Source organism: Ammospiza caudacuta, chromosome 3 (assembly GCF_027887145.1).
Source record: "Ammospiza caudacuta isolate bAmmCau1 chromosome 3, bAmmCau1.pri, whole genome shotgun sequence".
Taxonomy (NCBI): domain Eukaryota; kingdom Metazoa; phylum Chordata; class Aves; order Passeriformes; family Passerellidae; genus Ammospiza; species Ammospiza caudacuta.
In genome coordinates, this window is record NC_080595.1 from 117,768,310 (window position 1) to 117,784,175 (window position 15,866).

General features: G+C 54.6%; 1 protein-coding gene across 2 annotated transcripts; it reads left to right on the forward strand.

Moving 5' to 3' along the window:
• The first annotated feature begins 445 nt into the window (after positions 1-445).
• Positions 446-14,874, forward strand: STMN4 (stathmin 4). 2 transcript variants are annotated; one of them, XM_058801826.1, is made up of 6 exons: positions 446-509; positions 6,835-6,891; positions 8,992-9,087; positions 10,515-10,720; positions 11,624-11,815; positions 13,076-13,320. In XM_058801826.1, exons 2-6 carry the CDS (start codon positions 6,879-6,881, stop codon positions 13,202-13,204), a joined length of 636 nt encoding a protein of 211 aa, XP_058657809.1. In that variant the 5' UTR covers positions 446-509; positions 6,835-6,878; the 3' UTR covers positions 13,205-13,320. The 2 variants fall into 2 exon arrangements, with proteins under 2 accessions (XP_058657809.1, XP_058657810.1); XM_058801827.1 differs by lacking the exon at positions 13,076-13,320 and adding an exon at positions 13,517-14,874 and having other exon boundaries at positions 467-509.
• Positions 14,875-15,866: the final 992 nt, after the last annotated feature.

The following is a 15,866-nucleotide window of genomic DNA, read 5'->3' on the forward strand; positions in this document are numbered from 1 at the left end:
CCCCCCCATATCGATGTCACCCCATTGTCCCCTATATCGATGTCACCTCATTGTCACCCCCAAATTCAGGGGGCACCCCAATGTCCCCGCGATGTGACAAGCAGGGACCGGGGACACCTCGCCCCCCTTGCGACGCCCCGAACCCCTCCGTGTCCCTTTGTCACTTTGTCCCCCCCCATCTCCGCCCCGCTCCGCATCCCCCCTTCCAACCCACCCCCAAAATCCCCATTTTTCACCCCAAAATCCCCTTTAAAAAAAAAAAAAAAACCAACAATTTTTGCACCCATCCCTTTTTTCCCCATTTTTTCCCTTTTCCCTGCTCCAACCCCAAAATAGCTGCGGGCTGTGACGTCACCGGGCGGGGCCCTCAGTCGCACGGGGCTCTCGACCAATCAGAGGGCCGGGCGATGATGTCATGGGGGGCGCTGGGGACCCCCCGCCCGGGATCTTCCAAAGCCGCGTTAAAGGAGCCGGGAGAGCGGCAGGAGCAGCGCGACCACCGCCGTGGGGTGAGTCCGGCAGCCCCCCATGGAATTTTTGGGAATTTTTGGGGATTTTGGCCGGTTCCGTTCACGCCAGGAGGGTTTGGATGGATTTGGGGGTGTAGGGGGGGTTCAAGTCTTTCAGATTTTGAGGGGGGCGTAAAGGATGTGGGGAGAGAATCGGCACGACCACCGCCGTGGGGTGAATCCGGTGGAATTTTTTGGGATTTTTTGGGGGCATTTTTGGGATTTTTTTTTGGAATTTTACCCGGTTCCGTTCAGGGCAGAAGGGTTTGGATGGATTTGGGGCGAGGAGCGTTGATGTATGGCATTTTTTTTTGGGGAAAAAAAGGATTTGGGGAGAGGAGTCCCGCGACCACCGCCGTGGGGTGAGTCCGGCAGCCCCCGCTGGATTTTTTGGGGAATTTTTTGGGGCATTTTTGGGGAATTTTTTGAGAATTTCAGCTGGTTCCATTCATGGCAGAAGGGTTTGGGTGAATTTGGGGTGGAGGGCGTTGATGTATGGCAATTTTTTTGGGGGAAAAAAAGGATTTGGGGAGAGGAGCCCCGCGACCACCGCCGTGGGGTGAGTCCGGCAGCTGGAATTTTATGGGAATTTTTTGGGGCATTTTTGGGGCATTTTTTTGGGAATTTTTGCCGGTTCTGTTCAGGGCAGGAGGGTTAGGATGGATTTGGGGTGGGGGGCGTTGGTGTATGGCAATTTTTGGGGCGGGGGGCGTAAAGGATGTGGGGAGAGGAGCCCCGCGACCACCGCCGTGGGGTGAGTCCGGCAGCTGGAATTTTATGGGAATTTTTTGGGGCATTTTGAGGGATTTTAGCCCGTTCCGTTCACGCCAGGAGGGTTTGGATGGATTTGGGGGGGGGGTGTGTGGGGGGGTTTCAAGTATTTCAGATTTTGGGGGGGGCGTAAAGGATGTGGGGAGAGAAGCAGCGCGACCACCGCCTTGGGGTGAGTCCGGCAGACCCCGATGGAATTTTTGGGAAATTTTTGTGAATTTTCTGGGGAATTTTTCAGGCATGTTTTGGTGAATTTTGAGGATTTTTTTGGCATTTTTTGAGAATTTTAGGGGGCATTTTTTGGGATTATTTTGTGATTTTTTGGGGGATTTTTTTGGGGGAATTTTAGCCGGTTCCATTCAGGGCAGGAGGGTTCGAATGGATTTGGGGGTGTGGGGGGAGTTAAAGTATGGCAGATTTTTTTGGGGCGGGGGGCGTTTTCCAGCAGTCTGGAATTCCTTATCCCGTTCCTTTTTGAGATTTCCCCCACCACCCTCCCCCTCATCCTCATCCTCATCCTCGGCTGCCGTCCCCCAGTTTGGGTTTGGGGGGGATCATTGTCCACACCCCCAGAATTCCCGAGGGATTCTGCACCCCTAGAATTCCCAGAATTCCCAGAATTTTCCGGGGATCCGCAGAATCCCCCCACCCCCAAAATCCTTTAGGGGACCTCCCCACTTTCCCAGGATCCTCGGGGACCCCCATTCCAGCATCCCCCAAAATCCCGGGGTTCTGCACCCTCAAAATCCTTGCGGAACCAAAACCCCCAAAAATCCTGGGATTCTGCACCTTCAAAATCCTCAGGGGACTGGAATCCTCCAAAATCCCGGGACTTTGCCCCCCCCCCAGTATTCTCGAGGCACCAAACCCCCCCAAAATCCCGGGATTCTGCAACCTCAAAATCCTTGGGGGACCAAAAACCCCCAAAATCCCAGGATTCTGCACCATGAAAATCCTCGGGGAGACCAGAACCCCCCTAAAATCCAGGGATTCTGCACCCTCAAAATCCTCGGGGGACCAAAACACCCCAAAATCCCAGGATTCTGCACCGTCCAAATCTTTGGGGGACCCAGACCCCCCAAAATCCCGGAATTTTGCCCCCCCCAGCATCCTCAGGGGACCAGACCCCCCCCAAAATCCTGGAATTTCACACCCCCAGCATCCTCGGAATCTCAAATTCCCGGGGCGGACCCCATTCCCTCCGCATTCCTGGAATCCCCCCATCCTGCCCCGAATTTTTGGGAGCCCCTCACCCTGTTATCCTGGGAGGATCCTCTTCAGCATTCCCAGGATTTAGCACCCCCCACCCCTCGGGGGCTGCGCTGGCCCCACCCAGACCCCTCCCAAAATATGGAATTCCTGCTGGTGGAAGCAGCCGCTGGAATTTTTATTCCCGGGAAATGGAAAAAGGGATGGAGGGCGGAGGGAAAAGGAGCTGCCATCCCATTTTCCCCCCTCTGGAGCTTCCCAGTTTTCCACAGGCAGGGAATGGGGAGCCACCCCCCACAAATCCCTTTCCCATTCCTTCATCCATGGGTGGATGATTTTTCCAGGGAAAAAGATGGGAGAGGGGAGATGGGAGAGGGGAGATGGGAGATGGGAGGGTCCTTCCCGTGGAATTCAGGGTGGGAAAAGGGAAAAGGCAGCCCTGCGGAGGGTGGATCCCACAGGATCCCTCGCACTGCCACGTGCGGATGGTTGGGAATGGGATGGCGTGATTGGGAATGGGAATGCATGGTTGGAAATGGGATTGCATGGTTGGAAATGGGGTTTTGTGGCTGGGAATGGGATTGTGCAGCCAGGAATAGGATGGTGTGGTTTGGAATGGGATCAGGGGGCCAGGAATGGGATTGTATAGTTGGGAATGGGATCCCGTGGCTGGGAATGGGATGGCGTGGTTGGGAATGGGATGGCGTGGTTGGGAATGGGATGGCGTGGTTGGGAATGGGATGGCGTGGTTAGGAATGGGATTGTGTGGTTGGGAATGGGATTGTGTGGTTGGGAATGGGATGTGATGGCCGGGAATGGGATTGTGTGGCTGGGAATGGGATTGAGTGGTCGGGAATAGGATGACGTGGCCAGGAATGGGATTGTGTGGTTTGGAACGGGATTGTGTGGTCAGGAATGGGATCACCTGGCCGGGAATGGTATTTTGTGGTTGGGAATGGGATCACATATTTGGGAATAGGATCAAGTAGTCAGGAATGGGATGGCATGGCTGGGAATGGGATGGTGTGGTTTGGAATGGGATCATGTTGTTGGGAATGGGTTTGCCTGTCTGAGAATGGGATTTTGTGGCTGGGAATGGGATCCCATGTTTGGGAATGGGATTGCGTGGTTTGGAATGGGTTTGAGTGGGCGGGAATGGGATTGTGTGGCTGGGAATGGAATCATGTGGCCAGGAATAGGATGGCGCGGTTTGGGAATGGGATTGTGTGGTCAGGAATAGGATGGCGTGGTCAGGAATGGGATCATGTGCTCGGGAATGGGATCACCTGGCTGGGAATGGGATTGTGTGGTTAGGAATGGGACTGTACAGCCAGGAATAGGATGGTGCAGTTGGGAATGGGATCACCTGGTCAGGAATGGGATCGCCTGTCTGGGAATGGGATCGTGTGGTCAGGGATGGGATTGAGTGGTTGGGAATGGGATGGCATGGTTTGGAATGGGATTGCATGGTCGAGAATGGGATTGTGGCCGGGAATAGCATGATGTGGTTTGGAATGGGATCATGTGGTTGGGAATGGGATTTCATGGTTTGGAATGAGATCACATGGTCGGGAGTGGGATTTCATGGTTGGGAATGGGATCAAGTGGTTTGGAACGGGGTCACCTGCCTGGGAATGGGATAGCATGTTTGGGAATGGGATTTTGTGGCTGGGAATGGGATCCCATGGTTGGGAATGGGATTGTGTGGTTTGGAATGGGATCGTGTGGTTGGGAATGGGTTTGAGTGGGCGGGAATGGGATTGTGTGGCTGGGAATGGGACGGTGCAGTTGGGAACGGGATCATCTGGTCAGGAATGGGATTGCCTGTCTGGGAATGGGATCATTTGCTTGGGAATGGGATTTTGTGGCTGGGAATGAGATCGTGTGGCCAGGAGTAGGATGGAGTGGTTTGGAATGGGATCACGTGATTGGGAATGGGATTGTGTGGCCAGGAATAGGATGGTGTGGTCAGAAATGGGATTGTGCTGCCAGGAATGGGATCACCTGGTCAGGAACGCGGTTGTGCAGCCAGGAATAGGATGACGTGATCGGGAATGAGATCATCCCATCCACACCGGGATTTTGGGGTGACACCAGCAGATCCCCTACCACATCCCGCTCCCACTGGGAACAGGTCAGGGAAGGAATTCCCTCCTCCAAACCCCTGGAAAATCATCTCCATCCTGGCAGGAAGGGGGCTGAGCTCCTCCCCTCCCATCCAGCCGTATCCATAGGGATGGATCCCGTTTCCCGGCCCTGGTGGGCGATCCCCACATTCCATCCCGTGGGAACGCCACGTGAGGGCTGGATCCCAGGGAAAAGCTGGATTTGGGCTGGGAATGCCGGAGCCAGGGAATGGCTTCCAGCCGAGTTATCCATGGATAACCGGAATCCAGGAATCCATCCCTGCCCAAGCCCCACCATCCCTTCTTGGAAAAGTGGATCCCAGCCAGATATTCCCAGATTTTCTCCCTGTTCCCACCCCCCAGCAGCCTCTGGAAGCTGCGGCCGGGTTATTTTTGGGATTTTCGGGGCAGATCCCAGGGAAAAGCTGGATTTGGGCTGGGAATGCCGGAGCCAGGGAATGGCTTCCAGCCGAGTTATCCATGGATAACCGGAATCCAGGAATCCATCCCCATCCCATTCCCACCAGCCCTGCCTGGAAAAGTAGATCCCAGCCAGATATTCCCAGATTTTCTCCCTGTTCCCACCCCCCAGCAGCCTCTGGAAGCTGTGGCTGGGTTATTTTTGGGATTTCCGAGGCAGATCCCAGGGAAAAGCTGGATTTGGGCTGGGAATGCCAGAGCCAGGGAGGCAGGAGCCAGGGAATGGCTTCCAGCTGAGTTATCCATGGATAACTGGAATCCAGGAATCCATCCCCCCCCCCATCCCCACCATCCCTGCCTGGAAAGGTGGATCCCAACCGGATATTCCCAGATTTTCTCCCTGTTCCCATCCCCCAGCCGCCTCTGGAAGCTGTGGCTGGGTTATTTTTGGGATTTCCAGCAGGATTTCAGGATGAGGGCTGGGATTTTATCAGCATGGGTGGGGCGTGGCGCAGCCCTGGAATGCTCATTCCAGGATTTAAGGATCCCTCCTGTTTTGCAGGAGGGATTTGGGGATAAAATAATGGGAATAATCCCCAAATCCCACCTCGTTCCCTGTTTTGGAAGGGCGTTTCCACATTTCCACACCCAAAACCCCCAGGAATGGGGAACAGCCTGGATTATCCTGGTTTTCAGCATTCCCAATTCCCATTCCAAGCCCTGGGGATGGGTGGGGGTCCTGGAGATCCTGGGAATGATCCCAGTGGGATGCGGGAGAGGATCCTGGAGCATCGGGAACCGGGAGCTGAGGACTGGGAATATCGTGACACGAGCAGGGGGAATTTGGGAGGGGTCCAGGCGTGTCCAGGTGGGTTCATGTGTGGCTCCCGGCACGTGTCCTCACACGTGTGGGTTGGGAATGTGGAGCTGGGAAGGGCGGAGTGTGCCAGGAATATCCCACGGGATGTGTCCGTCATTGTGGCGTGTGTGTGTCCCATCCCATCACTCCGGTGTGTTCCTGTCTCATTATCCCATCCCATCCCAAATCATCCCATCCCATCCCATCCCATCCCATGATCCCGTCCCATCCATCCCGTCATCCCATCACTCCGGTGTGTTCCTGTCCCATTATCCCATCCCATTCCATCCCATCCCATCCCAAATCATCCATCCCATCCCATTCTCATCCCATTATCCCAGTGCATTCCCATCCCAAATAATCTCATCCCATCCCATTATCACAGTGCATTCTCATCCCATTATCCCATCCCATCCTAATATCCCATCCCCTCTTGTTATCCCATCCCATCCCATCCCATCATCCCGTCCCAACTCATTCCATCCTAACTCATCCCATCCCATTATCCCATCCCACACAATCCCATCACTCCAGTGTGTTCCTGTCCCATTATCCCATCCCATCCCGTTATCCCATCCCATTCCAAATCATCCCATCCATTATCCCATGGATCCCATCCCATCCTAAATCATCCCATCCCAATATTCCATGCTATCCCATCAAATCCCAAATTATCCCATCCAAAATCATCCCTTTCCATCCCATCCTCATCCCATTATCCCATCCCATTTTCCTATCCCATCCCATTATCCCATCCCATCCCACCCCATCCTCATCCCATCCAATCCCATAATCCCATCCCGTTTTCCCATCCCATCCCGTTATCCCATCCCATCCCATCCCACCCCTTTATCCCAATATCCCAATATCCCAATATCCCAATATCCCATCCCATTCCCAGGTCTCCACCACTGACCCAATCCTTTCCTTCCCTCCGCAGGCCCAGGATCGCTCTTCCTGCAGAATTCCAAGGATTTCCTCGCCATGACTCTGGCTGGTATGACACCCCAAACCTCCCCATGGCACCCCAAACCCATCCTGGGGTGTCTGGGGCTTGTCCCGACCCTGGAATGCTCCCCAAACCCATCCTGGGGTGTCTGGGGCTCGTCCCGACCCTGGAATTCTCCCCAAATCCATCCCAGGGTGTCCTGGGCTCATCCCGACCCTGGAACGCTCCCCAAATCCATCCTGTGCTCATCCCAACCCTGGAATGCTCCCCAAATCCATCCTGGGCTCATCCCGACCCTGGAACGCTCCCCAAATCCATCCTGGGCTCATCCCAACCCTGGAACGCTCCCCAAATCCATCCTGGGCTCATCCCAACCCTGGAATGCTCCCCAAACCCATCCCGGGCTCATCCTGACCCCAGAATGCTCCCCAAATCCATCCTGGGTTCATCCTCATCCTGGAATTCTCCCCAAATCCATCCTGGGGTGTCCCGGGCTCATCCCAACCCTGGAATTCTCCCCAAATCCATCCCGGGCTCATCCTGACCCTGGAATTCTCCCCAAACCCGTCCCGGGGTGTCCTGGGCTCATCCTGACCCAGGAATGCTCCCCAAATCTGTCCCGGGGTGTCCCGGGCTCATCCCGACCCGGGAATGCTCCCCAAATCTGTCCTGGTGGTGACAAACCGGGATTGACAGCCCGGGACAATCCCGGGTCATTCCTGAGGTTTCCCTTTGCATGTCTGGATCCTCGGCTGATCCTGCTTGGAATGTTTGGGGCTGGCCACCATCCCAATCCCAATCCCTTCCATGGGATGCAGAAATTCCCAAACCCTGTGATCCCGATCCCAATCCTTTCCCTGGAATGTGGAATTTCTCAATCCCTCTAATCCACATCCCATCCCTTTACTAGAATGTGGAATTTCCTCCATCCCTCTGATCCCAATCCTTTTCCTGGCACATGGAATTCCCCCTTACCCCTAATCCCAGTCCTATCCCTTCCCTGGGATGTGGAATTCCCCCCATTCCTCTGATCATGATCCCACCCCTCTCCTGGAATGTGGAATTCCCTCCATTCCTCTGATCCCAATCCCAGCCCTTCCTTGGCACATGGAATTCCCCCTTCCCTCTGATCGCAATCCTATCCCTTCCCTGGGATGTGAAAATTCCCCCTTCCCCCTAATCCCAATCCCAAACCATCCTTGACACATGGAAGTCCCCCAACCCCTTTGATCCCAATCCCTGCCCTTCCCTGACCCTTGGAAATCCCTCCATCCTCTTTGCCCCCATCCCAAACCTTTCCGTGGCACATGGAGCTCCCCACATCCCTCTGACCCCAATCCCAACCCTTTCCTGATATGTGGCAGCCCCCTCATCCCTATGATCCTGATCCCACCCATTCCCTGGCACATGGAGCCCCCCCATCTCAACCCTTCCCTGGCCCTTCCATCCCTCTGATCCCACTTGGAATTCCCTCCATCCCATTTTCCCTCCATCCCATTTTCCCCCCATCCCAACCATTCTCTGGTCTTTCCATTCCTCTGATCCCACTTGGAATTCCCTCCATCCCTTTTTCCCCATCCCAACCCTTTCCCTGGCCCATGGAGCCCCCTCGTCCCTTTGATCCCAATCCCAAAACTTCCCTGGCACATGGAATTCCCTCCAACCCATTTTCCCCCATCACAAACCTTTTCCTAGCCCATGGAGCCCCCTCATCCCACTGACCCCAATCCCAGCCCTTCCCTGACCCTTGGAATTCCCTCCATCCCTTTTTTCCCCCATCCCAACCCTTCCCTGCCCCACAGAGCTCTTCCATCCCTCTGATCCCACTTGGAATTCCCTCCATGCCTTTTACCCAACCCCAACCCCTTCCGTGGCCTACAGAGCCCCTCTGATCCCACTTGGAATTCCCTCCATCCCATTTCCCCCCATCCCAAACCTTTTCCTGGCCCATGGAGCCCCCTCATCCCTCTGATCCCAATCCCATCCCTTCCCTGGCCCTTGGAATTCCCTCCATCCCATTTCCCCCATCCCAACCCTTCCCTGACCCACAGAACCCCTCTGATCCCACTTGCAATTCCCTCCATCCCATTTTTCCCCAATCCCAACCTCTGGATCCCCTCTGATCCCGATCCCGCCGTCTCTTCCCAGCCTACAAGGAGAAGATGAAGGAGCTGCCCCTCGTCTCCCTCTTCTGCTCCTGTTTCCTCTCGGATCCCCTCAACAAACCAACCTACGCCTATGAAGGTGGGACCCCCTTTTCCCAATCCCGGGAATTCCAGGATTTCTGGAGGGATTTGACCCTTCCTTAGCATGAGCGGGGTCACCCTGGAGTACAGCAGCTCCGGAATTTTCTGGGAATTCAGCACAAGGTTGGGTTGGGATCTGGAGGGGCTTGGGCAGACCCAGCTCCCTCAAATCTCCCAAATATTCCCAACCCTGGGAATTCCGGGATTTCTGGGGGGATTCCAGCCCTCCTCAGCATGAGCAGGGTCACCCTGGAGCACAGCAGCTCCAGAATTTTCTGGGAATTCAGCACAAGGCTGGGTTGGGATCAGGAGGGGTCTGGGCAGACCCAGCTCCCTCAGATCTCCCAAATATTCCCAATCCTGGGAATTCCGGGATTTCTGGAGGGATTCGACCCTTCCTCAGCATGAGCAGGGTCACCCTGGAGCACAGCAGCTCCAGAATTTTCTGGGAATTCAGCACAAGGCTGGGTTGGGATCTGGAGGGGCTTGGGCAGATCCAGCCCCCTCAGATCTCCCAAATATTCCCAACCGAATCCCATGGATGGGTTGCAATCCAGCAGGGCATCATTCCTTCATCTCGGAACATAAAATCCATATTTTTCAATTCTGGGTGATTCATCCCAATCCCTGTCCAGAGGCCATGGAAGAGCCTTGGGGGGCTCCTCCAGGTTATCCAGGGAATGGGATCATGATCCCATTCCTGAGAGAAATGGAGAGATGGGGACATTCCCAACCTTCAGCTCTCCCAAATATTCCCAACCTGATCCCAGGGATGGGTTGGGATCCAGTGAGGCTCCAGGATTATCCCTTCATCCCATATCCATATTTTTCAGCTCCAGGTGATTCATCCCAATCCATGTCCAGAACCTTGAGGGTTTCTCCAGGTTATCCAGGGGAATCAACACTGGAAAAGGGATCATGGTCCCATTCCTACTTCCCAAAGCAAGGACACATGGAGCAATGGGGATCTTCCCAACCCTCAGATCTCCCAATGGATCCAGAGGAGCTCTGGGAGCTCTTCATTCCCTCATCCCATATCTGTATTTTTTCAGCTCCAGGGGATTCATCCCAATCCATGTCCAGAACCTGGGGTGACTCCTCCAGGTTATCCATGGGGATCCAGACTGGAACAGGGATCATGGGCCCATTCCCGCTTCCCAAAGCAGGGAGAGATGGAGAGACGGGAACATTCCCAACCTTCAGCTCTCCCAAATATTCCCACCTCAGCCCCACCCATGGGAATCCCAGATTTTCTACCCCACCTCCCACATCCCCAAACCCCAGGGATGCATTTGGGCTAAACCTGGATGAAACTCATGGATACCAGGAATGGCAGAATCCCTCTGCGTGTTTCCACGGATGTCAAAATCCGGGAATGGGAATTCCTGCCGCTCATTCCACGCCCCCTTTCCCCCCCCAACCCAGACACGGTGGACCTGACCTGGTGCGTCATCTCGGACATGGAGGTGATCGAGCTCAACAAGCGCACCTCGGGCCAATCCTTCGAGGTCATCCTGAAGCCTCCGTCCTTCGACGGAATTCCCGAATTCAACGCCTCCCTGCCCCGGCGCCGCGACCCTTCCCTGGAGGAGATCCAGAAGAAGCTGGAAGCGGCAGAGGAGAGGAGAAAGGTGGGTGAATTCTCTCCATGGTTTCCGGATTCCCCATTTTTGGGCTGAGAATTCCTCCCATTTTTGGGTTGAGAATTCCCCCCCATTTTTGGGTTGAGAATCGCCCCCATTTTCGGGTTGAGAATTCCCCCCTATTTTCGGGTTGAGAATTTCCCCCCATTTTTGGGTTGAGAATTCCCCCCCATTTTTGGGTTGAGAATTCCCCCTGTTTTTGGGTTGAGAATTCCTCCCCATTTTTGGATTGAGAATTCCCCTCCCATTTTTGGCTTGAGAATTCCCCCCGGTTTTTGGCTTGAGAATTCCCCCCCATTTTTGGGTTAAGAATTCCTCCTCATTTTTGGGTTGAGAATTCCTCCCCATTTTTGGGTTGAGAATTTCCCCCCATTTTTGGGTTGAGAATTCCCACCCATTTTTAGGTTGAGAATTCCTCCCATTTTTGGGTTGAGAATTCCCCCTGTTTTTGGGTTGAGAATTCCTCCCATTTTTGGCTTGAGAATTCCCCCTGTTTTTGGGTTGAGAATTCCTCCCCATTTTTGGATTGAGAATTCCCCTCCCATTTTTGGATTGAGAATTCCCCCCGGTTTTTGGCTTGAGAATTCCCCCCCATTTTTGGGTTGAAAATTCCTCCTCATTTTTGGGTTGAAAATTCCTCCCCATTTTTGGGTTGAGAATTCCCCCCATTTTTGGGTTAAGAATTCCTCCTCATTTTTGGGTTGAAAATTCCTCCCCATTTTTGGGTTGAAAATTCCTCCCCATTTTTGGGTTGAGAATTCCCCCCATTTTTGGGTTAAGAATTTCTCCTCATTTTTGGGTTGAAAATTCCTCCCCATTTTTGGGTTGAGAATTCCTCCCATTTTTGGGCTGGGAAGAGGTGATTTTATCCCGGGAATGTCCCACCCACAGTACCAGGAGGCGGAGCTGCTGAAGCACCTGGCGGAAAAGCGGGAACACGAGCGGGAGGTGATCCAGAAGGCCATAGAGGAGAACAACAACTTCATCAAGATGGCCAAGGAGAAGCTGGCGCAGAAGATGGAGTCCAACAAGGAGAACCGTGAGGCGCACCTGGCGGCCATGCTGGAGCGCCTCCAGGAGAAGGTGGGCACCGGGAAAAGGGGTTGGGATGAGTCGAGATATTCAGGACAATGGCGGCTCTTGGGGGTCCTGCTTCCCTTCCCACCCACTGGGGTTGGGGGGTTCTGACTGGGTGGATCTTGGGAGAAGTTGGAGGTTTGGGATCTGGATCTTGTCCATGGACAAGCAAAGCCCTTCATTTTCCCGTGTCCCATCAAGGTGGGACTCAGAATCCCAGGAATTGTAGAATCCTGGGATGGTTGGGTTGGAAGGGACCTTTAGGATCATCCAGTTCTACCCCCAGAACCTTCCACTGTCCCAGATTTCTCCAAGCCCAGTCCAACCTTTCCTTGGACTATCCCAGGTTGTTCCAAGCCCTGTCCAACCTTTCCTTGGACTATCCCAGGTTGCTCCAAACCCCATCCAACCTTTCCTTGGACTATCCCAGGTTGCTCCAACCTTTCCTTGGACTATCCCAGGTTGCTCCAAGCCCCCTCCAACCTTTCCTTGGACTATCCCAGCTTTCTCCAAGCCCCATCCAACCTCTCCTTGGACTATCCCAGGTTGCTCCAACCTTTCCTTGGACTATCCCAGGTTTCTCCAAGCCCCCTCCAACCTTTCCTTGGACTATCCCAGATTTCTCCAAGCCCCGTCCAACCTTTCCTTGGACTATCCCAGGTTGTTCCAAGCCCTGTCCAACCTTTCTCGGACTATCCCAGGTTGCTCCAACCTCTCCTTGGACTATCCCAGGTTTCTCCAATCCCTGTCCAACCTCTCCTTAGACTATCCCAGGTTGCTCCAAGTCCCTTCAAACCTCTCCTTGGACTGTCTCAGGTTGCTCCAAACCCCATCCAACCTCTCCTTGGACTATCCCAGGTTGCTCCAACCTTTCCTTGGACTATCCCAGGTTTCTCCAAGCCCTGTCCAACCTTTCCTTGGACTATCCCAGGTTTCTCCAAGCCCCCTCCAACCTTTCCTTGGACTATCCCAGGTTTCTCCAAGCCCCATCCAACCTCTCCTTGGACTATCCCAGGTTGCTCCAAGCCCCATCCAACCTCTCCTTGGACACTTCCAGAGATCCAGGGGCAGCCCCAATTTCTAGAATTTCCATAATTCCTCTGGGAATTCCATCCCGGTGCCATCCTCACCACTCCCCATCACACTTCTCCCACCTCCGGGCTGGCGGATCTTCCCCCGCGTCCCTTCCCACGGATCCGGCAGCTCCCCAGCTCCGCGCTGGGAGCCATTCCCACCCTTCCAGCCCTGTTCTCTCTCCCGAATCAGGTCTGTTCCCAACCTCCGCATGGAAAATCCCACTCTCACCACCTCCAGCTCCCTCCAAAACATCCGGAGCCCGCCCAGGGCCCTTCTCCGAGCGCCTCCGTTGGGGCAGAGGCGGAGAGCGCCAGATAATGCCGGAAAAATCCCAGCTAATCCCAGCTCCAAGGGGCTTCCCGGGACGGTTGACGTCTCCCTCGTAGCCAGAGGGCGAGGACAAAGTGTCCCCAAGTGCCACCAGCAGCCCTTAAAGTGACCCCAGGGGAGGAGAGGACGCTTGGGATGAATCTCGTGCCTTCAACCCCTCCGGAGCCGCTGTCCGTGGGGATCCCGGAATCCTGGAACGCGGCTAACGCGTGTTCCCCTCCTCCTCCTCCTCCTCCTCCTCCTCCTCCTCCTCCTCCTCCTCCTCCTTCCTCCTTCCCCTCCTCCTTCCCGATCCCACAGGACAAACACGCGGAAGAAGTGAGGAAAAACAAGGAGCTCAAGGAAGAGGCCTCCAGGTAAAGAGGCTCAGCTGGGACTGACAGCTCCGGGGAGGTGCCGGAGGCTTCCAGGCAGCTCCAAGGTCGGAATGGTGTGGGAATGGTGGACGTTCCTCTGCTTTCTTTGTTCGTGGATGTGACGAGTTGAGGGGGTGAAGCCATCGGAGTCGTCGTCGTCGTCGTTCCGGGGGAGGGTGGGGAGGGGAAAAGGGATGAGGACGGGAATTTTCGGGATGCCCACCCCCGGCGTGGGTCCCGCCCCGTCAGCCAGGTCCGGAGGGGACACGAGGAAGTGATGCCCCGTGGAGAAATCCCGGGAATTGCGGAATGGGTGGGGAGGGAATTGTGGGAAATGTGCGTCGTGTGTGACTTTCATTTGGTGCTGGGCAGGCGGGGGCGGGCGGGAATCCCTCCGGAGTCTTCTCCATCCAATCCCACCCCATCCCACCCGTGGGCTGCGGCATCTCTTGGTGTCCCTCCCTCCCTTGTTTTGGGATCTCTTCCTGGATTTTTGCCCGTTTTGGGAAGGGGGAGAAGTTTTTTTTGCTCACCACCATTGGAGGTGGTCAGGGAGTGTAATTCCCTTGCTCCAAAGGTTTTTTTCCCAGCTGTTGGAGATGCCCATGGTCCTTCCCAAGGGTGACATTGGAAAGCCCCATGAATTCCCAAAGAAGATTTTTTTTGTAAGAACATCCCAATAAAACCCAATCCCAGTGGGAATTCTTGGGTGAAATCCCCCCTTTTCCTGGAAGGGACCTTTAGGATCATCCGGTTGGAAAACCATCGGCTCCTGGAGATGGAGCAGCAGCAGGAGCCAGGGCGGGGCTGTGGAGACCATGGTGGAAGGGAGGGAATGAGGGAAAATTTGGGAAAAAGCTTGAGGTGGGATGGAGCCCTGTGGAGAGCAGGGAAAAATAACCATGGGAACCCCTTGGTGACACCAGGGAGGGTGGAAAACTCCCTCAGTATTCCAGGAGACTTTTTTTGGGAGCTGCCATGGATCCTGGGAGATCTTTGCCTCCAGGAAAGGTGGGGAGAAGGAAAATTGGATTTTCCAGAAGGTGGGGTGGGAATTCCCTGCTTTCCCATTTGCTGGAAGTGTTTCCCAGCGCTGCAGCACCCCCAAAATTCCAACCCGGGTGTGAACGAAGGGTTTGGGTCTCCGCCGTGTCTGGATGAGACATTCCGAGCTCCGACCCAAAATCCTGGGAAAAGGGGGGAAAACGGGATCGGGGACGGATTGTGGCACGAGCTGTCCTTTTTTTTGTACACAACGGATGTAAATAAAAACTGCCTTGGCCTTTCCTTTGGTTTCCATGATCCCTGCGGTGCTTACCGTGTGGTTTTTTTGGGGGATTGGGGCACCCCGGAGTCGGGAAAAGGAGGGAATTAGGGTGGGAGGCTGAGCTGTTTTCCCTCCCCATTCCCCAAAATTTGGGAGTTCCAAACTCATCCCATGAAATTTTCCCGTCCCAGACCTGGAGCAGGGAGTCAGATCCCAATTCCATCCGTGTGCTGGGAGAGGAGGAAACCGGGAAAGAGCTGGATGAGGTGGGATCATCCATCCATGGAATATCCATGGAATAGGCAAAAAAAAATCCGTTCCTCAGGGCCGGGAGGAAATCCTGGGAATTCCTCATCCTGCTCCAAGGAGGAAGAAATGGGAAGGTTCCTCTCCCATCTTTGTTCCACTGGAAAATGGGACCAAAATTTCGGAGCAGCATTCCAGAGGGTCCAGAGTGTCCAATCCTCTCTGATCCGGGATAAGGAGATCCCAGATCCTCCCTGATCCTGGGATTCTTTGAGGATGGGTGATTCCCAGGGGTGTGGGATCAGACACAAATCCAGGGAAAGGGGTTTGGGCTCCCCTGTGGATGCAGCTGGGATTCCCATGGTGTCCAGGTGGGACAGGAGAAGAGGGCATGGATCCACCCACGCTTCCTGAAAAACCTGGGATGGTGGGAGGTGTCCCTGCCCATGGAATAGGAGGAGCTTTGAGGTCCCCTCCCAACCAAACCATTCCAGGATTCTGGGATCATCCCATTCCATGGCCTGGGGAATCCTGAGGAATGAGGATTTGGGGAATTATTTTTCTGTCATCGATGCCTTCTCCTATTCCAGGGTGCTCCAACCTTTCCTTGGATGCTTCCATAGATCCAAAGATTCTCTGGGAATTCCAGCCCAGCCAGGAATCCCTTCCCAAGATCCCACCATCCCAAGCTCCCCTTTCGCACTGGAAGCCATTCCCTGGTTCCTGCCCCTCCAGCTCTTGCCCAAATCCCAGCTCTCCTGGAGCCCCTTTGGGATGGGGA

Excerpts from the sequence above, each read along its gene's own strand:
- STMN4 (XM_058801826.1), top strand. Across the intron at positions 10,721-11,623 it reads CGGCAGAGGAGAGGAGAAAG|TACCAGGAGGCGGAGCTGCT; the intron begins GTGGGTGAATTC and ends TCCCACCCACAG. Across the intron at positions 11,816-13,075 it reads TGGAGCGCCTCCAGGAGAAG|GTCTGTTCCCAACCTCCGCA; the intron begins GTGGGCACCGGG and ends CTCCCGAATCAG.